General features: G+C 38.7%; 2 protein-coding genes across 3 annotated transcripts; one reads left to right on the top strand and one right to left on the bottom strand.

Annotated features, from left to right (window-relative positions):
• Nucleotides 1-25: 25 nt before the first annotated feature.
• MOCS3 (molybdenum cofactor synthesis 3) lies at nt 26-1,637 on the bottom strand. The gene has a single exon (XM_008565922.1). It carries the CDS (start codon nt 1,612-1,614, stop codon nt 232-234), a length of 1,383 nt encoding a protein of 460 aa, XP_008564144.1. The 5' UTR covers nt 1,615-1,637; the 3' UTR covers nt 26-231.
• Nucleotides 1,638-1,901: 264 nt separating this feature from the next.
• On the top strand, nt 1,902-24,884 carry DPM1 (dolichyl-phosphate mannosyltransferase polypeptide 1, catalytic subunit). Of its 2 annotated transcripts, XM_008565920.1 has the most exons (9): nt 1,902-2,083; nt 5,180-5,279; nt 11,262-11,295; nt 13,060-13,136; nt 13,221-13,246; nt 15,304-15,399; nt 18,255-18,323; nt 21,764-21,878; nt 22,813-24,884. In XM_008565920.1, exons 1-9 carry the CDS (start codon nt 1,923-1,925, stop codon nt 22,915-22,917), a joined length of 783 nt encoding a protein of 260 aa, XP_008564142.1. In that variant the 5' UTR covers nt 1,902-1,922; the 3' UTR covers nt 22,918-24,884. The 2 variants fall into 2 exon arrangements, with proteins under 2 accessions (XP_008564142.1, XP_008564143.1); XM_008565921.1 differs by lacking the exon at nt 18,255-18,323 and having other exon boundaries at nt 1,918-2,083.
• The last annotated feature ends 1,550 nt before the right edge of the window (nt 24,885-26,434 follow it).

Here is a 26,434-nt window from a genome sequence, read left to right as displayed (position 1 = left end):
AACACAAGAGACAGTATTAACAATCTGTTTTGTTCTCAGAAATAGTTTTATCAATCAATCTATTAATAAGTCACCCATTACAATAAAAAAGATCCGTATAAAGAAGAGTTTACATATTCAGATATTGTAGAATCACAGGTTCTTCTTTATATTACTGAAATGCATGCAAATAAACATATCTTTGAGATATTAGGGCAACCCACACCTTTCTCGTCAGATTATACCAGCATCTCAGTACTGAGGAAATGTTTCATCGATTTTAGCAGCCCAGGCCATAAGGCCCCCCACAACATCCCGAACTGTGAAAGAGTCTAACACTTGGGCTGCTGTTAAGGACTGTAGGATCTTCACAGCTTTCTGGGAGTCATTTCCCAGTTTGCAAATAACATAAATGGAGAATGCGGCCCCTTCCTGTGTGTCCTGTTTCTCTTCCTGGATTGCGTCTCCTAAGAGTTTCAGGCTCTCCTCATCCCTCTGTTCCAAATGTTTCAAAGGGATATGTAGAGAATGAGGCAAACGACAGATGTCCACCTCCACTTGAGGCCTGACGTCCAGCAACAGGTGGGGTGCCCTAGAATCCAGAAGTCGCTTATAGTCGGTAACAGAAATCCGCTCCTCTGGACTCAGTAGCTGCAAGGAGCGGCACTTATCAGTAGCTGAGGAGCCACAGAAGGCTTCATAGTCCTGCATGTCAGTCACAGTGGGCCGTTCCCCGCAAGCTGCACAGTCGGACCTTCGGCTCCGCAGCTGAATACAGCGGAAATGCCCTTTGAGGGCATCAAAAAGCAACAGGCTGCCACTGTAAGAGGGGCCCAGACCTGCAGCGATCTTCAGCACCTCCAGCGCCTGCAGGCAGCCTAGGACCCCAGTTACGACACCGAGCACTCCGCCATCAGCGCAGTTGGTCACCGTCTCCGCTGGGGGTGGTTGGGGGAATACACAGCGATAACAAGGCCCGCCGTCATAGTGGTAGACTGTGAGTTGGCCTTCGAAGCGCAGAGCGCTGGCCGACACGAGAGGCCGACCAGCCAGCACACATGCGTCATTAACCAGGTAGCGAGTAGGCACGTTGTCAGAACAGTCGGCCACCACGTCATAACGGCGGACCAGGTCCAGAGCAGTGTCTGGCGTAAGGGCCTGAGCGTAGGGTACGCACTCCACCGCCGAATTGAGACGACGCAGGGAGGCAGCGGCCGAAAAGGCCTTGGCCTGGCCAGCCAGTGCCTCGCCATGCAGCACTTGGCGAGCCAGGTTGCTCATCTCTACCACGTCGTAGTCCACAAGGCCAAGGCGGCCCACGCCGGCCGCTGCCAGGTATTGTGCCAGTGGGCATCCCAGCCCACCGCAGCCCACGACTAGAACGGACGCGGTCGCCAGGCGCAGCTGTCCATGCACGCCCAGCTCAGGCAGTACTAACTGCCTGCTATAGCGCAGAATCTCGTCTCGGGAAAGAGCGGCCTTCGGTGGCAGCGGTGACACAGAAACCATACGTTCTGGCTCTGGTTCCTGCTCCCTCAAAAGAGCCGTCGCCAGCCTCTGCTTCAGAGAACTCAGCTCCTCCTCGCGCTGGGCAACTTCAGCCTGTAGGGCGAGAACCTCCAACCTGGCAGCCATGACGACCTCTTCCGGAAGTTGTAGTGAAAGGCATTTCCGTTTCCGGCTTGCTGTCTCCTAGCGACTGGAATAAACTAAAACCTTATGAAGCTTAGGAAAGGTGATGAATAGATAAATATCTCCCTAAGAAACATCCAGATTCAACTTTAAAGATTCATAAGTCTTTATTTTTCAGTTCAACCACACAGAGGCCCTATAAGAACCAGAAGACAGACCATCCCCCTTTTCTCGGATTTGGCACGATCTGACCCGCCCCTCTCGCGTCGCGTTTACGTAATTCCGCTTCCGGCGTCTCGCGCAGTTACGCCATGGCCTCCGTGGAAGTGAGTTGTACTCCTCCTAGGTCTCGGCGGGAGCCGGAGGGGCGCGCCCAGAGACAGGACAAGTATTCGGTGCTTTTACCCACTTACAACGAACGCGAAAACCTACCGCTCATCGTGTGGCTGTTGGTGAAAAGCTTCTCCGAGAGGTATCGCACCCGGCCGCCCTCCCTTAGCGAGATGAGCTGGCTTCCCCCGCCTGGGTGTCGACAGTTGGCTGCGCGAGGAGCCTTGCCCAGCCTTACTTAGGCTCGCGCAGGATCCCCTGGGGAGGAGGCCACCCTGCGAGGAAAGCAGAGGCAGATACCTCTCGTTCTTTCTCCGTGTCCTGGGTTATCTTTTCTGTCCTTAGGTTTTGTGAGACGCTTATTTATCTTCATTATAAAACCACCCCCTTTCCCCGCCCCCCGCCTCGCTTTTTTCTTAGAAGGGCTGGCCACCCTTTTACTTGGGAGCGAGGCTGAAAGCCTGACCTTACTCCTCCCTCTAGGTAATCAGTATCTGCTGCAAGAGCCGGGAGACTAAGCGAGCGCGCTCACTCCCCGCGTCGGTGCCGGTGCTTATGTAAGCGTGAGGTTTGGTCTGTGTGGGTTAGGGAGCTACCGCTGAACAGAATAACCTTTCTAGAGGGAGAGAGCGGAAGGGCATCTTCGCTGATCACTTATGGATGTTTGGTGTGGTTGTTAGAAACTTGGGGGGTGGGAAGAAGGAAGGGTTGGAGCTTGAATTTGGAAGTGTTAACGCAATTTTTTAAAAACGTAGGAAAACCCTATCAATACTAAGTAACTTGTTTTGCGGTTACACAGATGGGATCATGCTGTGAAAATCTTTGAAATTCTCTTGAAAATTGAGTAATGTTCCATATAGCTGTGTTACCATTGGTTTAACCGGGTCGTGTCGTTGAACAGAGAATTTCCAGAGTTTTTTGTTTTTTGCTTTTTGTTTTTTGCTTTACAAATGAAAACGGGGACTTTGTTTACACAATTTTTTTTGTCATTTAGAAAAGTGCTTGACATATCGTGAGTGCTCCTTTATTATATGAATGTTGCAGCAAACACACTGATACTTTTGTTAGGGTGCCAGGGATAAAGTCTTAGAGGTGGAATTGTTAGGTCAACAGAGTTGTGCTCAAAATTGACAGTTATTGCCAAATTTCTCTTAAAAAAAAAAAAAAAAAAAAAAAGTATCAGCTTAGGATTCTCCAGGCTTCAGAGTGCCTTCTTCCCCACCAACCAGCCAGCCTGAGCACTATTAAACTTACGTTGTTGGAAATACTAATTGGTGAAAACCATTGCTGTTTTGATTGTATCTCTTTGAATAACTATATTCACATATACGGACCTCAGTTTTCAAATTTTTTTTTTTACCCGTTTAGTTGTTTATCTTTTTATTTCGATTTCTGCAAGCTCTTTTCCTCTCTCTCTCTCTCTCTCTCTCTCTCTCTCTCTCTCTCTCTCCCCCTCTCTCCCTCCCTCCCTCCCTCCCTCCCTCCCTCTTTCCTTTCTTTCCTTTCCTTTCCTTTCCCTTTCCCTTTCCCTTTCCTTTCCCTTTCCTTTCCCTTTCCTTTCGCTTTCCTTCCCATTCCCGGTCCCTGTAAGGGGATTTTAACTCTTGACTTGGTGTTGTCAGCACCAGGCTCTCCCAAGTGAGCTAACTGGCCATCCCTATATAGGGATCCGAACCCGTGGCCTTGGTGTTATCAGCACCACACTCTCCCGAGTGAGCCACGGGCCAGCCCTGCAAGCTCTTTTCTAATTAGAGAAATTGACCATCATGTAGGGGTCTTGTTCTGTGTTTGTATTCTGATTTTATGATTTTTTTGCTCTATAGTTTAATTTTTTATGTAGTGCAATTTAATTTTTAATGATTTCGGGGTGGTTTGTTTTTTAATCAGAATGAAGTTTAATAAAGGGAACAACTATTTTCTTTTCAGACGCAGTCTAATTATCTGAAGTCAGCTCAGCTTGATTGCTTTAAAGTGGTGTGGCTGCTTTGAAGTGAGAGTAATTTTGCTTATGAATGATTCTGTTTTGCTTATGAAATATACCTTTTTCTGCACATCTAGTAGAACCATCATCTCACATGTTTCGGCATGTAAAACACTGTGACCAAATTTAAGGCACAGTGGAAGGCTGAAGTCATTGTATCTACTCTTGGAGGATAGATAGGCCGAGTTTAGCTTTCTTGTCTTCAGAGTTTGCTGGGGCTGACTTTATTAAGCCTTTAACCCAGGATGTGTTTTCTGGTTGATTTCCTTGCATATGTTTCTTAAAGAGGACCAAGAAGAAACAGAATGTTATATTGTGGGTGTTTGGCTGTGCCTCTTGTTCTTTCTCCTTAACTTTCCTGATAAAGTGAACAAAAAGAATGTCTGTTAAAAAGGGGGATGGGGGAAGACAAGATGGTGATCACATGTACATCCATATAGTATTTATCTACCAAGTATTGTGTGTGTTTGTTTTTAGAATAGAGACTATCACATGAAGTTAATGGAAAGTAACCGAGAGATGTTAATTCTGAAGCACAGTGAAATCTTTTGTAATTTTACTGTGTGTTTTGTTTTGGTTTTTAATTTTATAGTGTGGCATAATGGGTACAACTATCTGAAATAATGGTTTAAAAGACTTTTTTTTTTTTTTTTTTTTTTTTTTTTGGTGGCTGGCCAGTAGGGGGATCTGAACTCCTGACCTTGGTGTTATAAGGCTGTGCTCTCACCAGCTGAGCTAGCCTGCCAGCCCCCTGTGTCACTATTCTAAAGTGGGTTTTTTTAAGGGTGAAATTAAATCAGATTTATTCTTGATTGTTACTTAAATTTATTGGAATTAAATTAAAAGGAAGATTTGGTTAGTTACTCAATTTGTGTTTCCACTTAAAGTACTTTTGAAATATTTTATGTAAGATTTGATATTAAGGTCCCACAATTCCATATCCAAAGTTGTAAATAACATTTTATCTGATATTGTGTATATATCACTGCATGATTTTCTTTTTAACTAAAAAATATGTTTTCTGTGTAAGAATTCTTAATATCTCAGGACTTTACAATAGCATGTTTCAGCAATATACTGGGTTTGGAGTTAAAGTACTAAATGTTTGACATTTATTTTGTTTGATAATTAAAGTTTTCCTTAGTGACTAATATGGCAATAAATCTTCACTTAAACTGTTGAGGGATTAGTAATTTTAAAATTATTTTTAAGTTTGAGAACACTGTCTCCAAACATTAATTAAAAAAATTTTTTTAGTGGAATCAACTATGAAATTATAATCATAGATGATGGAAGCCCAGATGGAACAAGGGATGTTGCTGAACAGTTGGAGAAGATCTATGGGTCGGACAAAATTGTAAGTTACATGAACATTTTTCTGTCATGGCAGTTTTGTTAATGTAGACGAAAGATGAGAAATGAAAAATGCTCAAATTCAGCCTATTTGTCTAGAAACTAAAAAGATAAAGATCAATTTTTGTACTTGGAATTTAAATGCATTTACATTGTGCTTAAAATTTTACGTATCTTTGATATGCTGAGTCGGTGGTAATTTTACAGCAAAAGAATGAGCCTTTGGATGAACTCTCTTTTTATGACTGACTGCAGATAAGTCTTTTTGAAGGGCAAAATGAAAGCATGGTACTGAATTCACAAGGAATATTATAGACCTGGGTTGCAATTAGTTTGTGGGTCTTAATCTTTCTTGCTACCTTTCTCTGAGTATTCTCAGACTTTCATTAGAAAATACTGCCTGCAACTAAGAGCTTGTTAAGTGGGAAAGGTGGCTGTTTTCATGTGAAACATGAATGGATTTTCACAGCACTTGGCATTTTTATTTCAATCCATACAACAGTCTTGTGGGAGTAGATTGACATTCTGAGTCCTAACCTTCAGATTTTTCCACTGTACCTTGAAACCTGTTGTTCTTGTATAGGAGTAATGAATATTTTTGTATTCTTGTATAAGCAATTGTAGAGTTTATTTTATTATGGCTTCATGAATTTTATTTTTGATCACTGGTTTGGATTTACAAATGTCTGAGTATGTTAGAAAACACATTCTAATCATTAGGTATTTATTTGAAATTTATATTTGTAAATTATTGTATAGCAGAGTTTCTCAATCTCGACACAATTCACTTTTGGGACTGGATAATTCGGCTAATTCTCTGTTGTGGGGGGACTGTCATGTACGTTGTAGGAGGTCTAGCAGCATCCCTGGCCTCTATCCACCAGATACCAGTAGCAATACTCCCTCTTCCCCACCAAGTTGGCAACCAAACATGTATCTGGATGTCATCAATTGTCCGTGTGGGGGCAAAATTCTTCCTTTTCCCCAATAGAGAACCACTGGTGTAGAGAAATAAAGTTTTTTGAAGAACCTTTATTGATATTTGCATTTCAAGAAATGATAATTAATTGTCATAAAAAATAGTCACCGGTTCCAAATATTCTTGATTAATCCCAATAATAGAAATAATTTTTACAACTAATGTTTACTTATAGGTGAACATCAGTTATAGGAGATCTTGGTGGGAAGAGTTTAAGGGAGATGTGTTACTCCTATATACATGGTAAATCTGTCCTATACTAAAAATTCTTTCAGTCTGTCTCACAGATGAGTATCTCACAGGGCTGTCACACCTCAGGTCTTCTCTGAAAAATGTAATGTGTGGGAATACAGGAGGAGGTAAAAAGTTGACAGATTTTCAGCCTTCTAGCAGACACTTTCTTTTTTTTTTCCTTTTTTGTCTTTTTTCGTGACCGGCAACGGATCGCAACCTTCAGTGTCGCGCTCATACCGGACCGAGACCGGCAACGGGATCGCAACCCTTGGTGTCGCGCCCGCACCTCGCTCAGCCAGTGAGTGGCCGGTCTGTATGTGGGATCCGAACCCTCGGCAGGAGCGCCGCACACTCCCAAGTGGCGCACTGTAGCAGTGCGCCACCGGGCCGGCCCTAGCAGACACTTTCAATGATGCTACCTAGGTTCATATTTTTGACCAAAAATTTCCCAATTTTTCTTTTAGAAGTCATGAGCCAAGCCTCTGATTCACATTTATTATATATAGAATATGCTGCCATTTAATCTGGGAACATCAATCTGATAACATTTTGAATACTTTTGTCATAAAACCTCAGCTTGGGGTACAGTTGATTGATTTTAGAGAATGCCTATTAAATTAACCTTTCAGATTCTAAAAAAACATTGTCCTCAGAGTTCCATTTTTCTATCAATCCAGTAAAATTCAAAATAATGAGAAAAAATTAGCATTTGTTGTCATGATTTCTTGTAGTACCAGATAAAATTCCCTGTTCATTCATTTTATTGCCTTTAAATCATTTAAACTAGGAAATGACTTTAAAACTAAAAAAAAAAAAAAAAATAGAAACAAAAAACAAAACCAGAAACAATATCAGGCCATACCAGGGATAGCAGTAACTTGCTTTTAAGTGACATATGTATGTTTAGTTGGGGGGAAAGATGTAGAAAAATTATTAAAATCATCTTAGACTACCATAGAGTATTCAGCACAGCTGTTTTCTCAGCCTTTCAAATTGTCTGAAATGAATGTTTCAGAAAAAAGTCAAGGAAGATATATTTTTTAAAACTATAGGTGAGGACCGGCCCAGTGGCGCACTGGAGAGTGCGCTGCTTGGGACTGCGGCGGCACTCCCGCCGAGGGTTTGGATCCCATGTGGAGACCGGTTCCCGCTCACTGGCTGAGCACGGTGCAGGCGCAACACCGAGGGTTGCGATCCCGTTGCCGGTCCCCGGTACGGGTCTGGTGTTGCGATCCCGTTACCAGTCAGTAAAAAAGACAAAAAGGAAAAAAAAAAAACTGTAGGTGAGGAAACAGACAAGGCGAAGTCATTTTCCAATGGCAGAGGTGGGACCATAGAAAAATTGGGAGCACTTATTTTGAACTGTTAACAATACTGGGCAGACAGATCAAGATTATGGAGGACTTCAGCCTTTCTATATTGAATGCTTCTATTATGTTTGGTTTATGTGGTTAGTTTCATCCCCCAACTTAAGATCAGATAAAGTCACCTATATTTTGTCATTATTTTTCACCTTTATTGAGGTATAATTATTAAATAAAATTGTTTATACAGTTTGCCTTCCATATCCATGGGTTCTGCATCTGTGGATTCAAGCAATTGTGGACTCATGCAACCATGGATCAAAAATACTCAGGGAAAAAAACCTTGCATTTGTATTCAATATGTACAGACTTTTTTCCTTGTCACTTCTAAACAATACAGCATAACAACTACATGGCATTTACATTGTATTAGGTATTATAGGTAATCTAGAGATGATTTAAAGTATACTATGGGAGGATGTGCTTAGTTTATATGCAAATACTACGGTATTTTGTGTCAGGGACATGAGCATCCTCAGATTTTTAAAAACTGTTCTGGTAATGTAATACATGTTAATTTTTAAAACATCAAGCATAACTATACAATTGAGAGATTTAATTACTTAAAAATATTAAACTTCTGTCTAACCCCAAATACCAAAATACTATCTCCAGCAAAATCAGTGCTCCAAACAAATAACAGATAATTCATAAAAAAAGAACTACAAATGAACAGTAAACGTGAAAAAGTATTGAGCCTCACTAATAAACGAAGAATTGCAAAATAGGAGAATGCAATTATCCTTTCTTAGCAGATTTATTTTTTTTTTTTGCTTTTTTATCCCCCCCTTTAAACAACCCAGTAGTTTTCTTTTTTTTTTAAAGATGACTGGTAAGGGGGTTTCCAGCCCTTGACTTGGTGTTGTCAGCACCACACTCTCCCAAGTGAGCCATGGGCCGGCCCAACCCAGTAGTTTTGAGAGTATGGTAAGACAGGTTCACTCAAATACTATTGATCCTAGTATAAATTGATAGTTTTACTGAAGCATCTTCTTGCAGTAATCTAACGACTCTCGAAAATATTTAAACTTTTTTTTTTTTTTTTAAAGATGACCGGTAAGGGGATCTTAACCCTTGGCTTGGTGTTGTCAGCACCACGCTCAGCCATTGAGCTAACCAGCCATCCCTATATAGGATCCAAACCTGTGGCCTTGGTGTTATCAGCACCGCACTCTCCCGAGTGAGCCATGGGCCGGCCCGAAAATATTTAAACTTTTGATTTAATAAGTATAAAGCAGGTTATATAACTGCATATGTAGTATAGTCTCAGTTATGTTTTTAAGTACAATCACATAACTTATTTGGAATATTTTCTACTAATTAACTTTTTTCAAGATTTTCTATAATAAAAACTTTTACGAAGACAGACTGAAAGAATTTTTAGTATAGGACAGATTTACCATGTATATAGGAGTAACACATCTCCCTTAAACTCTTCCCACCAAGATCTCCTATAACTGATGTTCACCTATAAGTAAACATTAGTTGTAAAAATTATTTCTATTATTGGGATTAATCAAGAATATTTGGAACCGGTGACTATTTTTTATGACAATTAATTATCATTTCTTGAAATGCAAACAAATTATAGTATCACATGAAGTATTTTATAAGTGGTTGTGCTAAACATACTTCAAATAGTATGTGCCCAGCACTCTTGCAAGCACTTTACATTAATTCACTGCTTGTTCCTCACAACAGGCCTATGGGGGGGGCTCTGTCGTGTTCCTTTATGTGCCCAGGAATCAAATGAAGGCATTGTGGCTCCAGAATCTATGTTCCTGTCTCGGGTGCTATCCTGCCTCACATAGAAAGGGGCTATCAGATTGATGCTAGGAGGAGACAGAAAAGGGTCCGGGAAGGTGGGGAGGTGGAATTCAGGGTCTGGAAGTAAAGCACACGACTATAAGTAGAAACAATTTGAACTTAACCTCATAAGAAATAAATATATTCTTATAAGATGTAAATATTACCAGTAAAACTCAGGTTACCTTTGATGAGCATTTTCTAATCTGCATCCCAGTCCCTTCCTCAGGGAGTCCCAGGTCAACAGTTTGGTATGTGTGCTTTGTACATATACTTGTGTGTGTGAGCATATATGCAAACCTTTTGTGTGCACATGTGTATGTGTGTACATCTGTAGAACTATGTAGGGTTGTGGGGTTTTTTTGTTTCTAAACATAAATGTAATTTTCCTGTGTCATTATTACTTCTAATTATATCTTAGAGATCTTTTGTCACCACATTACCTCATTTATGCAACATTGTTTAATTCATATAAATCTTTGGACATTATGAAAATTATAAGTAATAAAGTTATCTTTTTAAAAAAAGCTTTTATAGCTAAAATTTTTATAGAAAAATCTCAGGTAAGCTTTAAAAGATTTGCTTTTTAGGGCAAATATCAGACGGGGGCCAATATTTTATCATCAACTATCAATCACAAAATCAAATAAAATCTGGCAGTGATCTTACAGGTTTTGTTTGATTTTATCCAGTGTTTTGTAATTATTATTAAGATGATTATGTGGATGTCTGTTTCTCCTCCCTATAAGCTTTTATCAGACAGGAATGTATTGTACCCATCTTTGTTCCTCCCCAAGACCTACACATAGTAAAAATAAAAAGTTGAACTTCATTTAGAGATTTGCAGTCAGAGGCAATCTGCTTATATACTGGCAAATGCAGAAGGGAACAAGAAATGCACACTAGTGAGTCTACCTGTGCCCCATGCTGTGGAAACCTACAGTCAGAATCTTGGCATTCTACTTTTTAAGTTTCCAGCCAAAAGAAAACAGCTAAACTGTCAAGTCAGGATCCAAATAATGAACCAAAAAGTTTAGAGAAACTAGGTAATTGACAAACTAAGAGAAAGAAATTAACCTTTTGGTTAGGAATATAACATGTCATTGGACCAGTAGAGAATGAGATGAGGTCATCCAAGCAGAAAGTCAAGATGATGATGGAGTTGATGGAGGAAGAGTGGTATCAGCATTTAAAATCACAAAGGGAATTGAGAAAACATGGCTGTCAGGTATTCTGAAGAGGTATAGAATAATGAGTTAAATCCTCAGTTTTTTCTAGGAAGGAATAGGTATTGTTTAAAATGATAAATCAAGTAATAGATGTAAAGACATATTGTTTAAAATATGGTGGATGTCATCAGAAAAAGTTTTAAATTTTGCGTGTACAGTTGAGTTAGAGTGTTGTTTTCCCTCCAAAGTTCCGTTAAACTCTTTGGTTTGTTATCAAATGCTTTTTTTACTTTGGCAAAAAAATGTTAAGCATACCCTGCTTTAAGGGTCTAATAAATGCAGCTATATTTCTATTAAAATGAGTGTGCACTTATATGAATAAAATTTAACATAGGTTTTTATTTGTATTAAAATGTTGTTTCTTATTCCTACAGGTTCTAAGACCACGAGAGAAAAAGTTGGGACTAGGTAAGTAGAACCTCTAACTCCTTATACCTGCTTCTTGCCTTGGTAAGATTATCCAGTGTGTATTTTCCCAGTTTGGAACAAAGCCAAAATACAGTAACCTCCTATGACGGTTTTTAATGATCTTAATGACATTTAAATGGTTTAACTTGGGTTGCTTGTATCAGTCAGGGTCCACTCAGGAAAAGAGAAACCACTGTAAGTTTTTCAGTATAGGGACTTTAATGCAGAGAGTCTCATCACACAGGAGATGCCACCTATACCTCCCAAAGCTGTCTGGAAACCATTTGACAAGTGAACTTGAGAAATATAGTTCCCTACAACATAGCACAGAATAAGAAAGAGCCAGAGAATGGATCCAAGAGCAGACATCTCGGACCAGCCCACCACCTTAGCTGTGAACCTTTGAACATTCTTTAAGTTACAAGTTTAAAAAGTTATTTTTATTTTTATGAAAAAAAGATTTCCCAGCTTAAACGTAGGACATTATAGAAAATCTCAGATAAGCTCAGTAATTCTTAGCTAAAACTCTGAATGCCTTTATTTCTGCTGTTGGTTCCAGTTGCTCATGTTGAGAATTGGTATACTTTTAATATAAAATTTGGGGAGCATGGAGAAAGCACAGTTCTTAAAAATTGGAATCTGCTGTCCTAAAGAGCATCAGTTCCCTGGCATCATCAAATGTTCTGAATATCTGAATCTGGAATGTTCTTTGGGATTTGAAATGACCTGGAAATTGCCATGAAAGCTGCTAAGAATTAGCAGAATTTGTGGATGGTCACTTCTTAACAATCGAAGTTTACAAGAGCTCAACCTTGCTTATAGATATTTGTGATGGATTGTTGTAGAGAATGCAGGAATCCCCAAATCCTGCTCCTTACCAATTACCCTAACCTGCCTAGTCCCTGAAGGACTTTTAGGGATGAAGATGGCTAAGTAATTGCTAGCTGCACCTTTGGTCCCAAATACCAGAGCAGGGGTCTAATGTGTCAGGTTTACAGTGTAGAAGACCCTCAGTGGGTAACATTTGTGGAAATAAAATTGGAGTGTTGGGAAGAGCAGAAATGGGAGACTTCTTGGGCAGTGATCCAAGCATCAGAAAGTGGCGCCCAAGACTAAGGTGATGGGGGAGAGGAAGGAAGGGATTGAGAGATGTTTTGGATGTAGAATCAATAGTATTTATTTATAATTTAGAAATCATTAGTAAAGGCAGGAAATGAGGAATCATACCTAGACTTGTGGATGGAGTGATCAGGTACTTGGTGCCATTTCTTGGGAGGTGGCCTGTTTACAGGGGCAGGAAATCGAGAGATGGTTTTGGAATGTTATGTTTGAGATTTCTGAAATATCCGAGTGGAGATAACAAGTAGGAAGCTTATATTTAAATCTGGAGCTTTGAGAAGAGGTCTGATCTTTTCATTGTCTTAGGTGGACACTAAGGAAGCAGCAACATAAAGATGGTTTTTTAAACCATGTAAATGATAATTTTTATACAATATAAGACTTCTGTACTGTTCCTTTGTTTAACTGAAATATACGTATGATCTTTTCTATTAAATTGACATCTGAATGGAGGGTGGCCAGCTGCCTTCTCGATTACATATGTGAACTGTATATACTTAAGATGAAAAGTTACCGATTTATTAGTACCACTTTTAGAAGACTAATGTTGGCTTTTTGGGTGCTAAACAATTTTCTCCTTGTTTAGATGTATACTTAAGCATTCTGGTGATTTCCTTTAACAGATATAAATATTTTCACTTTTAGGAACTGCATATATTCATGGAATGAAACATGCCACGGGAAACTACATAATTATTATGGATGCTGATCTCTCACACCATGTAAGTAGTGTTTTTCTTAATTAACTATTTGTAATCATCTTAGCCTGAATTACTGACTCACTGTTTATTCTTTCTAAATTTCAGCCAAAATTTATTCCTGAATTCATTAGGTAGGTACTATTTCTGATAATTGAAATTATTTACCTTATGTTGGTTCTGAACTTATATTCATTTTTTGTTCTTCATTAGTTAAAAATGCACATGCTATTTTAAGTTTTCTATCAAAAATATAACCAACATACAGATTTGAGACTCATGAATGTAGACTCATGAATATATATGGTGTATTTTAGGAGCCCTGAGGGATGAATCAACAGATAATTCTTTTGTTATCTAAATTCTTTCATACCACAGGAAAAGATGGAAGGTAGTTTCTCTGTTAAATGGAATTAAGCCCTGAATCATTAGAGTAGAACACCATAAACAAATATGGCTCATTCAAAGTAGAAATAGAAAGAAACCACTTAAACATGATAAAGGTGACTCAGTCTTTATCCAGACATTGTACCAAATAGTGAAATGCTGAATTGTTTCCAATATTCTTTAAGATAGGCATGCCAGCTCTCACTAAATATGGAGGTCTTAAGTAATGAAGTAAGATGAGAATTTAGTTAAATATTGATAAAAGATACAAAATTATATTTATTTGCAGGTGATATAATTATATTCTTAGAAAACCCAAGAGACCACAAGACCTCTGCAAATAAGAATTTGGAAGCTGTTCTGAATGTAAGCTAAATATACAGAAATGAAGTTAGATCATGACATTCCCCTAGTTAGAATACATCAGGGAGTTCCCATTAACACTTGGGAAAAAATCCAGACTTCTTCCCTTGTCTCTCAAACCCCTGTGTGATCTGGCCCCTGCCTTCCTTTCTCACCTCATCATGCTCTTCCCTTTTGCTTTCCATGCCACAGGCCTACTCCTTTCATTTCTGAGTTCACAGGGCTCTGTGCTCCTTTGCCTGAAATGCTCTTTACCTGCTTCTAATGGCCAACTCCTGCTCAGCCTTTGATCTCTGCATGAAGTCACCTTAGACATTCTGCTTCAGTCTACAATACACAATGCCTCTTTGACTTGACAAGGAAAGAACGAGTAGAGTAGAAAATGAGTGAAAAGATACAAACTGGCCCTCTATAGAAGAAATCCAAATGGCTAATAAACATGAGAGGAAATGTTCACCCTAGGATGTCATCAGGGGTGAACTAAAACTTTAAGTGGGTGTTACTATTTTATTACCCATTAGTTTGTCAAAATTTAAAACATTTAGAGCAGTAACATCCAGTACAAATAAGATGGTAAAAATGGACACACTCAAATTTTGCCGAAGGAAGTGTGAGTTGCTATAACCTTTTTGAAAAATAATTTCTGGCAATATCTATTAGGATGAAAAATTCACATGCTTTGTTTTGGCAATTCCAGCATATTCCATCTTGGGGGATCTAAGCACCAGTATATATATTTATAAGAATGTTTATTGCAGCACTATTTATTGTGGTTATGTTGTTTTGCGGGGGGGTGGGGTGGGGGGGGTGTTGGACGGACAACCATGGAAACAACCACAGAGGTGTATTAGTTGAATATTCTATTGAATATTTTTGCAGCTATTAAAAAGAAAAAAAAAAAAAGACCTGTTGACCTGTAGGGATGTCCATGATTCCATGGTGTGTATCATTAACTGATGAAAAGCAAGTCACAAAATTGTACTTTGCTGGATTCCAATTTTGTAGACACAACCAGAAACCCTAGGGGTGTGTGTGTCTTTGAGTTATCTTTCTGTAAGCAAAGAGAAAGTTGGAAAATTTATAATTTTATTAATGCATTTTTAGATGATTTCATATGGTACAGTCAGCAAATATTACTATTTTGAAGTTTTATTTATTTACTTTTGGCAGCTGGTTGGTAAGGGGATCTGAACCCTTAACCTTGGTATTATCAGCACCATGCTTCAACCAACCAGCCAGCCCTGTTTTGAAGTTCTAAAAATGTATGAAGAAAATACGATCAGGTTTGAAAACCCCACTTTGAAAGGTCCTTCGGTAGATAGTCCATCTGTTTTCTTGGCATTGTGGTTTTTCTCTGCTCCTCTTAAAAGTTCTATTTGTATAGCTCCTTAAAATAACTATTGAAAGTTCAGCAGCCTTTTCTAATTTATTTTTTCCACAGAAAGCAAAAGGAGGGGAATTTTGATATTGTCTCTGGAACTCGCTACAAAGGCAATGGAGGTGTATATGGCTGGGATTTGAAAAGAAAAATAATCAGGTATACATATGCTATAATTTCTCTTAGTATAACTGCTGGAAATATGTTTATAGCAAATATTTGAATTAAATTACCATGCTGCCTTGGGATTTGTGGGATCAGATTATAACTTTCAATAAGTATTCCCAGATAGCCTCTTGCCTACAATTTTTCCTATGATTAGAGCATTTTATTTTGAATGTTTTTCCATTAAGGAAAAACCATCATAAACCATTGAGCCTTTGGTAAAAATGGTCCAGTTCAGCAATAGTTATTCTGCTGGATCTTCAGTTTTGATTTAAGTGAACTATTCATCTATATTTTTGGACTAAATAAGTAGGGTTTTTCTCCATATTTACTTTTTATTATTTTAACTAAATAAGTTACTTCATTATTTCAGCTTTTACTAAAAGCAGCATAAAGTAGTGGGGCTTTGGAGTCAGATAGACCTGGGTTAAAATCCTGTTTGTGTCATTTAATTAACTGTGTTACTTTGTACATTTTACCCCAAGAGTACACAGGTGGAAGCTGCAAGGCCTCTCGAATCCTAGGCTCTGGGCTCACACACTGTCAATTTTTTGGTCAAAGCATCCCATAATCAAGAGGTTGGGAAAAAGAATACATCTCTTGATGGAAGGCCCACAAAGAATTTTTGATATTTAATACACCTCGTCTACTTTCCAGACTAGTTGGGAAGATGAGATTATGTTCCTATCTGTAAAGGATATATAGAGGATAATAACATAACTTTAGAAATCCTTACTAATATTAATATATTTTTATCATCTACTTCATTCCTGTTGGAAATTCTGTTAAGTTCATCTCACTTCTGCCTCTTAACTGGAACCATGGGTAAATCAGTTAGAATATTTAAGAGCCTGAATCTTTATCTAACCTCTTCATTTCTGTGAAATGAGAGGTTAAGTAAAACATTGGTTTTCAATCCCTTTGAACATTAGAACCACGAAGGGAGAAAATTATACACAACCACCCCTATTTGTCCTCCCTCCCCACTACACACACACTGTAGACCATTTGAATGAGGATTTCCAGAAGTGGGCCAAAAGCATCAGTTTTTTCCCCCCACATGATTCTCTTGCGCAGCCACGGTTGAGAAAAACAAATGACTAATCTCCAAGGTCTCTCCAAATTTGGTCATTCAGCTATTATTTAAAATTAGGGACTCCCAATCAGAGACACATTACAATGTTTCAGTTGTGTCATTTAGCTGTGTCTGTTACTAGTTATATCTGCACTGCCTTAGAGTATGAACTCTACATCTCATTAATATGGTCCAGAACTAGAATTTGAACCCAATCCTGTCTGAGTCTTGTTGCGTTTTAATTAAAAGACCCCAGTTTAGGGCCGGCCCGGTGGCGCACTGCTACAGTGCGCCGCTTGGGAGCGTGGCGGCGCTCCTGCTGAGGGTTCGGATCCCACATACAGACCGGCCGCTCACTGGCTGAGCGAGGTGCGGGAGCAACACCGAGGTTTGCGATCCCGTTGCCGGTCCCGGTCCGGTACGGGCGCGACACGGAGGGTTGCGATCCATTGCCGGTCAGTAAAAAAAGACAAAAAGGAAAAAAAAAAAAAGACCCCAGTTTAAAAATTGGATTGTCTGGTTAGCTCAGTTGGTTAGAGCGCAGCCTTGTAATACCAAGGTCCAGGGTTTGGTTTCCCTGTACCGGCCAGCCACCAAAAGAAAGAAAAAGAGTAAAAATACATTAATGCAGATACATATGTATAGTCCTTTGCTTAAATACATTTTGGGGGGTAAACTATATCCTGGAATTTTTAAATAGCTGTTAGCAAATTGAAGGGAAAAATGTTTTTGTAATCCACCATCCCTAATAGTAGCTATTCCTAGTAATAGATATTCCCTAACCATGTTATTTGTATAAAGATAATCATTCTTAGGGAGGGCCTTGGCTTTGGAGAGGAAAACTTTTCTGAATCCAGGCACACTAAAATAGCTGCAATACAGTTTCTTTCTCCAGGCACTTGACATCTTTTTGAAATGTTAACAATAGCCATTAGTCACTAATAGCTTGTAATTGATTGATACTTATTTCTGTTTGAAGCAGTTTCCCTAAAGTCATTGTTATGGACTGAATGTTTGTGTTTCACCAAAATTCATATGTTGAAGCCCTAACCCCCAATGTGTAGGTATTTGGAGGCAGAGCCTTTTGGGAGGTAATTAGGTTTAGATGAGGTGATGGGGGTGGGGCCCTCTGATGGGATTAGTGCCCACATAAGCAGAGACCTGAGGGTTTGCGCTCTCTTTCCCTCAGCTCTATATGAGGACACAGCAAGAATCTGTAAGACAGGAAGAAGGCACTTAATGGGAACTGAATCTGCTAGCACCTTGTTCTTGGATTTCTCAGCCTCCCAAACTGTGAAAAATAAACTTTCATGCTTTAAGCTGCCCTACGATATTTTGCTATTAGCAGGCAAGCAAACTAAGGGTCATGGAATGAGATTTGGTTATTTTGAGAGATCACAAAAACCACTTCCCACTTGGCACACCTTTAAAAAAAAAAATTTTAATGCTGTGTAACAGACATTCATAATTTCAAATAACAACTGTTGTTAAAGGATGAGTTGTATTATGTTTTCTTACCTAAAATTTTTGGAAGGATGGTTGTTTTATAGTTCCTCTCTAAATTTCACTTTCGAATAGAAATCCCTATTCTTTTCTGAAAAATGAGTATGGGATCTCCTTTCACTGACTAAAAATTTTTGTTCTAGAGAACATTTTTGTGAGATTAGTGTTGCATTTATGAAATTAGTGTAGCATTTTTAGCACTCTGCTCTTGAATATGTTTCTCTTGTTTATAAATTGTATTTTATAAAGAAAATCTTGTTTTATTTGGCAGCCGTGGGGCCAATTTTATAACTCAGATTTTGCTGAGACCAGGAGCATCTGATTTAACAGGAAGTTTCAGGTACAGTGAAAATCTCTGTTATTTATAACTTCTTGCCTAAATTTCTTGCGTTGCAATGGCTATTTTAAAGAAATATTTTTTATTTCCACCCTGTTTTTGTTCTGGAATGCAAAAAAAGGTGGACTGAAATTCCTCAGATGCTGCTAATGAAGCCTAAACATCTTCTGAAGGAGAAATATGCTTTTTAAAAGTTGGAGGCAGGGCTTAGGTTAATGTGCTTGTTAATATCAATATTAGGGTTCAACTGCTCATTTGGAATGTTGCTTTCATTGATAATGTGCTCCAAAGAACAGCACATATTCCAGTAATTTTCTGCAGTTTAGATGACTACTTATAGCATGGTCCATAGAAAAGTTTTAAATATTTAATCCTTTTTTTTTTGATGGCTGGCCAGTATGGGGATCCAAACCCCTGACCTTAGTATTGCAATGCCATGCTCTAACCAACTGAGATAACCCCCAAGATCAAAGACCCAAATCTTTAATATTTATATAGAGGTTTTTCAGTTACCTTGTTCTCCACATGTTTAAAAACAATTTCCCTCACTTAATTGGATTGAAGCTTTGGTTCCTCGGGTTTTTTATGTTTGTTTCTCTCTCTCTTTCTCTCTCTCTCTCTCTCTCTCTCTGTGTGTGTGTGTGTGTGTGTGTGTGTGTTTAATTTTAGATTTGCTACAGTGGATGTGAGCTCCTTTGTTTGACGATACCCAATGACTAAACATTGCCAGATTTTTATAATCTCTGAAAATATATAATGACTGTTCATCTACTTTAAGGCCCAAAACCCCACGCGTTACTTACTTTATGTTACTTGGTATTTCCTTTTTTCCAGTAAATAATGTTGATTTTTAGGTCCTTCACTTAATGCAGGAAAATCCAATATGCATGCATTGAAACAATACACTGTACCCCACAACTAAGTACAAGTAAATGTTAAGATTTTAAAAATCTAGATCATTAATTGTCAGAATTCTCACACGCACACTAGGAGCTGCCTGTTGAAGGTCAAATAAAAAGGGAAGTGAAGCCTCTCTAGAACTAAAAAGTAAACTGATTAGAAAACAGAACTTGGTATATAAAAGAGAGAGGGTTCCTACAAATACATCCGTTCAGTTTCACACTAAGGCAAAGGAATCATGTGTGATCTGATTTAGGTCTCTTATTGCCATGTAGCAACAATGCAGAGAGTAGTGGCACTCACAAAACCTCTATAAAGAGGAAATGGCCAGTGTGGATTTCATAGGCCACAGTTGCAGTGGTTTTGAACGGGCCTACGGTAGCTTCATGGGTTGCATAGATAGATGGAGGCCGTGAAGAAAAACACAACAGAGAGAGTAAGGGAGTGAGGGTGCCTCGCTGCCACCAGAACCACACTGGGATTAGTGGAGGGGATGACGAGGGAGAACAGCCTGAGAGTTATGGATTTCGTTTAGTGAGAGTAGTGATTGTGGGTGTGTTCTGTGCAAATGATAGCAACCAAACACAAAACTGAGCCCATTAATTTCACAGTTTTTTAAATAGTTCAAGCTCATTGTCTTCTCATAAGAGTAGTGGTTTATTAAATACACGCATTAAAGTTCTACTTGTTATTAGACAAAGTTCATTGTTACTAGATCCCTAGATTTAGGAAGCAGGTGCCTTTTACAAAATAAGAAAAGGAATCCTCAAAAGACTACAGTCTGACACAGTCATTTAATAGCAAAGACCACCTGGATCTTAATCCTATTTGTGGGATCATATGACTTCATATAGTTTTGAAGATATTGTGCGGAGAGTGGGGGAGGGTGGCAGTGAAGAGAAATAAATGTCTTAGAAAGTGACTGTTGAAGGGAATAAAATGACTCTTAAGGGAAGGAATTAAATAGCACACTCCCATTCTTAAAGGTAATGCTGAAACACTGTTCCATCGCTGTCACAATCTTAATCCTCTCTCCTCCACTTTACATCATTCAACATACTATATATCTTTAGTTTTTAGTTTTAAACTGCTAAAATCCCAAAATATAAAAAGGTGCCTGAAACCCAGTATGTTGCTCAATGAATATTTGTTATTGAATAAATACTACTACCATCACATTCTCTTCTCTTCATATTTATTCCAAACTTACCCCCCTTTGAATTCTTATGGACTCTGTATAGATAAAGGAGTGCACACACTAAGCTCTCTCAGGTTCTTCTAAGGCCTGTCTGTTTTCTTATACCCACTTAAAAGTCAAAAGGTAGGGTAGCCTCAGATAAAGTCTGAGAATAAATTATGGGTTCCAGTGAAACCCTTGGGCATTTTAAGTCTAGGTGGCCTTAACTTTGAAGAGAACAAAGTTACACCAAACTGCCTTTCCTAGCTTTGAGTAAAAATTACTGCTTTCCTACCTACTGAGACTCTTGACTTTTTTTTTTTTTAATCTCTGACTCTGAAAACGAGGAGCTCCTTGCTACTCAGAGTTACTGAAGAAAGTGATTAAGTTCCTCCACAGGACTTCCCAGCTACTATCTTACTTTGTAAATTCGGTGAGCTGTGCATTTGGCCTGCAATCCATCTAAAGTTAGGCTGTACATTTGCTCACTATAAGTGTCTACCTGTGACCTCAATTTGTAATAGCTGAATTCCACCAGGATTGTCTCTATCCCATGATGCCTAGTTCCTGTTTTAACCTTGTTTAACCAAGCTCATCCTAGAGGGACTTAGTTTATCTCAGGGAATTCATTAAGTAAATCTTGGGAGACAGAAGTTCGTCGTAGACATTTACAGGGAAATGCCTGTTCCTTGCTGGGTTATTTCTTGTCATCTAATGTAAACTGTTGCTTCATCATCATCTGTCAACTCTATGGTTTCAATATTTGGAACAGTTTCTCCTCTTTCAACTTGAAAAGTTTCAATTTTTTTTTTTTTTTTTTTTTAAAAAGATGACCTGTAAGGGGATCTTAACCCTTGACTTGGTGCTGTCAGCACCACGCTCACCCAGTGAGCGAACTGGCCATCCCTATATGGGATCCGAACCCGGGGCCTTGGTGTTATCAGCACCACACTCTACCGAGTGAGCCACTGGCCGGCCCGAAAAGTTTCAAATTTTAAGGAAATTTAAAAGCTAAAAATAATGGGTGGTTCTGCATCAAATGATTCATTTTACCACATTTTGATATTTTCTGATAGTATGATAGGAAGATAATTCTCTAAAAGATACTGAGAATTCATTTTCAAAATTATTGCAAATTTTTAGCAAATATTTAACAATTCAAATACTCACAATTTAGCAAATATTTCATGGCCTTTTCTTGTTTAGGACAAATGTATCATATTCATCAACTGTGAGAACTTTTCTGTATACCAATGGCTAGTGAAAGTTTTAGACTTTATAAATACCAGTGAACTTTTGAAAGGTCAAGATATGTGTAGGCAAGTGAATTTACTGAGATGTTCATATATATTCAAATTTCTTACAGATTATACCGAAAAGAAGTTCTCCAGAAATTAATAGAAAAATGTGTTTCTAAAGGCTATGTCTTCCAGATGGAGATGATCGTTCGAGCAAGACAGTTGAATTATACTATTGGTGAGGTATGCAACTAATACCAAAGTCTGTTGTATTTCCCATAAAGGATCAGTAAAGTTTAGACTTCTTGAAATAAAAAGTTTAACTTTCATAATTACTAAATTAATGTTGAGGGCTTCCAGTTGTTTAGAATGTGCAAGTACTAAAGCAAAAATTCAAGTCTCTTTCAAGTTAGTACATTCGACCTACCAAGATTTAAAACATTGACAAAAGAGGAAGCATTCCCTTTTAAATAATCAAGTTACTGGTACTTTCTCCATCCTAGCGTGTCCTTCTGACCTGTCATCATTATGGGATGAGTCACTTTTCTGCTTCTCCTCTTGCTATAGCCAATAGCCACCATACTTTAAAGAATGATGAATCTTATGTGTCCATTTCTATGAGTAAATGGAAATGACCAGGAATTATAGAGCAAGGGGTTGGGGGTATATGTAACATTTAGGACTGGCTAGTGAGCTCTTAGGGAAGACTCTCTTCATTTAACACTAAAATTCATTCAGAGCAAGAAAACAGCTACCCTAGAATGCCACTTTTCTTGTGGAAGTTGGAAGATTTTTAACTTAATGCTAAAACACAATGATAACTAAATTGGACAAACTACTGAGAAAACTAAGTGAAAGACTATTGTACTTCTGGAGTGTAATTTTTCCTTGAAATACAGCCTGGAACCAGAGTAAACCAACATAATTAGGGTCAGTGCTTTTCTAACAGTTGTAGAGTTTGTTCATATGACCTATTTTTAGATAATAAGATGCATGTTTAATTGTGAAGACTTGGAGATAGACACAGTTGATTTAAGAACCCCCAAATTCTAAACTTACTTGAAGGACTGTTTATAAGACTAGTCCTCTTTTATTACATTAGTAATGGTTATATACCTGCTTGCTTTCTAATTTTCTGGAAGACCGACTTTAACGTATATATTTTTTTCTTAACTAGGTTCCAATATCATTTGTGGATCGTGTTTATGGTGAATCCAAGTTAGGCGGAAATGAAATAGTCTCCTTCTTGAAAGGATTATTGACTCTCTTTGCTACTACATAAAAGAAAGTTATTCAGTACTTATCATGTTTATTTCAATTTAAACATAAAAGCCTGATTACTGATTTTTATAAAATGTACTCTTAGAACATAAACCATAAGGTAAGGTACATTTCATGCAAATCTTTTTTCTGAAGAAACTCTATTTTATGTTTCAAATTAAATAATCTTAAAGTTACTGGTTTAATGAGCAATGTTTTAAATTTTCATTTACATTTTGCTGTATTAAGACCTATAAATAAATGTATATGGGTTTTTTGCATAAAATATTGCTGCTTTCATTAGAGTATGTGAATGCAGAATTTCTTACATGGGGAAGAATTTGAAGTATTTTTTATAAAAACTGGATTCATAGCTCTTTATACCTAATAGATGTCAAAAGTAAGAGGAATGTTAATTGTATTCGTGAAATATATATGGCTGTTTCTGTCTGAATTGGAAAAGAAATGTACAGTTTTGCCCTTTCCCTAAAAGTGTATCTCAAATTTCTTAAACCAGATGAAACAATACACTTAGAGCAGACTTTTGGAGTTGGATTCTTTTCAGCTGTTGAATTGATGAAGCATTTCATCTATTAAAGCAAGCCTATTTAAAATATGTATTGTGAATTGGAAAACAGCTTGGCAGCAGCTGATTACATAGCTTTTCTCTTTTGAGCAATAACCTATATCAGTAAGGAAATATTGATGACATTGAGGCACAAACTTAGCTGCTATAGTAACTTTTAAACATCTTACTGAATTTCTTATATTTTCCCCCCAAAATATTTGTTTTCATATTATTTCAAGATCTTCAACAAACCTTACATCTTTACTAATATGACAAAAATCTCTTCTCCATAGTTCTTCTAAAAGTGTTCTGCCAGTTAAAATACAGATTACGTTGTTTAATAAAGCCAGGGCAAATATTCTGTATACCTACTTTCTTTAAAGTAGGTATTTCAAAAAAGATCAGTTTCTAACTGTAGTGTAGCTTTTGGAGCATGCAATATCTGTTAAAATATAAGTTAAGGACATACTTACAGCAGGTAAACTTAAGATCAAGTTGACTTTCCTTTGCAAGTAAAAAGAAGAGGTATCTCTAAATTAATTAATGATCATATTTAGTGAACAATTTTCCTAATTACTACATTTTCCTGGCTTAAATTGGCTGAAGAGATTGAAAGCCTGATTTTTTTATTTGAATTTCTCTCACAGATCCTACCAAAAATGAATACAAGACAGTGTCATTTTGAACACTAAAATTTTCTCTCCCACTCCCATAGTTGAACCCTTAGTACACATTCCAGTAGGGGCTACTACTATCTTATTTTCCTTTTGCCCAGCGCTGTTCAGCTGGCCCACTAGGGACCTACCTTCCTTGGGGAAGTGACTTCTCTCATCATTAATAACAACTACAAAATTTATCAGTGCTCTTGACGTAAAATTAGTTATAAGCTAAGATAATAGAAATGTAATATTCTCAATCATTTGGAGCGTTCAGAATCTAATCTCTTTAACCTAAACCCAAAGTTAAGTTTTGAGCGTCAAGTATGTGGAGTAGAAATTAAGTAATCACCTTAGAGAACCCACTATAAAGTAGAGAATGGTAGCCTTCTCATACCTCACTAAAGTAAATAACTTTTGCCTTTTTAGTCTTTACAGTTCATATTCCCACAATTATTATAACACTATCACTATTGGAATTTACAGTAAAGAGTATTTGAGCAGTGAAGACTCTCACCATTTGGATGTTGTTTAGAAAAGAATCTGGACTATTTAGATCCATTTTTGTAGTGAATCTAGTGACTTAAGCACTGTAAAATCCTTTTAAACATTTACATCTGAATCCAGCATCCCTTTTTGCTTTGTAAATGAATCCAAGGATGAAATCCAGATGTTTTCCCTTTGTATTTGTATTATCACTGTATGAAATCTAAGTGTATCTAAAGAAAACTAAACTTAAGATAAATTTACTTTTATTTCATATTAGCTTTTGCCTGTCTTCTGCAGTGAGTAATTAGATTCATCTTTAGTCTTCTGAATCAAATGTTTTGCCGCCACCCCCCCCCCCTTTTTTTTGTTTTACAACTTTTTTCAGCTATTTTCCCTTGAAACACTGATTTGGTTTTTAAAGATGTATGTTAATGGAATACTGTGTTGGATGAAAGACAATATGTTAGAATTGTTAACCGAAGTCTTAGAGATTGGGCAATATGTAACCACAACTTATACATACTTGCAGTTAAGTCAGCTCTTTCGGGATGTTAAGTACGGTTTGAAACTCTTTTGACTTGAAATTGAAAGAAACAGTAAAAGGTGTATTTACAGATCCCATGTTAAGAAAACAGGCTTGGTTAATCCTTCACGATTACTTTTCAATACGTTTGGACCAATGGTGCACTATAAAAGTTGGGTTCAGAAATGTTGAGGAGATAATGTATTGGTTGGTATTGACCTAAATTTACAAAGCAAAGTTTCTCCATATGTTGTCTTACACTATCCAGATTGTGGGAGCACCAGAAGTTACTGTCCCTAGGACTGCAAAGTGTGGTTAATAACGATCTTGTGGAGGCCCATTGGCAACATCAGTTCTCATCCTTAGGCTTCACCAGCCCTGTAGTCTCAAAACACTCGGGAGCCCATTTGTTTCCTTCATACCAAAGAGAAGAGTCTGTCACTGTGTCTTGGAAGAATGTCGAGTCCCCAGGCAAGAGCGAATCTTGTGTAAAACACAGCTCCCGCCCACCGAGTACCCCACCCCACCAGGCAGCCTCTGGCATCCATGGGGTTGTCTCATCTCAAGGCCGTGTGTGAAGCACGAGGCCCTCACACCTCATTTAAGGCAGGAAGCGTCAGGCTCGACCTGTCAGATATCCCTGCCCCTTCCCGCTGCTGCCCAGCCGGTGAGAGTGCGGGCCTCCTAACACGTGGAGTCGCCCGGGGCCGCCCCGCACACCCCTCCCGCCAGATGTAGTCCAGGCCCAGCGGGGCCTGCGCAGGGATCCCCAGCATGGCCACCTGACTGAGTGCTGGGCGTGCTGCGGCCCGCTGCTTCTGCCTCCGCCGCCAGCGCTGCGGCCAGAGGAAGGCGCCCGCCCAGCACACGGACCCCGGGAGCGCACTGCGGCCATTATCCGCGGCGCCTCCTAGTGGGTCAATGGCAAATCCTCTGGGTTCTCGCGAGAGCTCCCCCTCAGTGGGGATTATATAATTTCCCTTAGGCGGGGGTGGGGTGCTGGGGGCACCCTCCCTCAGGAAAAGTTAGGTGCAAGCAGAGGTAGGAGTAAGAGAGTTGTCCCTGGGGTGCACGAGGGTGAGGAGTACTGTCCCCCACTATCCCTCCTACTTAGCTGGACAATGAGTCCTCTTATGCTAATGAGGTACTTACGTCACTTCCGCTCTTTCTCGGCCGCCATTTTGGCTAGGGCAGGTTCGGGGACTTGGTCCGAGGCGCTTGTATTGTCTGCTGAGGGGAGACGCGGGATCAGCCCCCTCCCCCGCCCGTTACCGCTGCCGCCTCTGCCGGCCCGGTCTCCCCT

Source organism: Galeopterus variegatus, unplaced genomic scaffold, assembly GCF_000696425.1.
Source record: "Galeopterus variegatus unplaced genomic scaffold, G_variegatus-3.0.2 Scaffold213, whole genome shotgun sequence".
Taxonomy (NCBI): Eukaryota; Metazoa; Chordata; class Mammalia; order Dermoptera; family Cynocephalidae; genus Galeopterus; species Galeopterus variegatus.
This window is presented reverse-complemented; position numbering and strand designations above follow the sequence as displayed.

What these genes read in the sequence shown, in the direction of transcription:
- MOCS3 (XM_008565922.1), bottom strand. Translation starts at nt 1,614, where the DNA reads ATGGCTGCCAGGTTGGAGGTTCTCGCCCTACAGGCTGAAGTTGCCCAG.
- DPM1 (XM_008565920.1), top strand. Translation starts at nt 1,923, where the DNA reads ATGGCCTCCGTGGAAGTGAGTTGTACTCCTCCTAGGTCTCGGCGGGAG. An exon ending in ATGCTGATCTCTCACACCAT is followed by an intron (nt 13,137 to 13,220) that starts GTAAGTAGTGTT and finishes TCTAAATTTCAG; the next exon opens with CCAAAATTTATTCCTGAATT. An exon ending in TTGAAAAGAAAAATAATCAG is followed by an intron (nt 15,400 to 18,254) that starts GTATACATATGC and finishes TTTATTTGGCAG; the next exon opens with CCGTGGGGCCAATTTTATAA.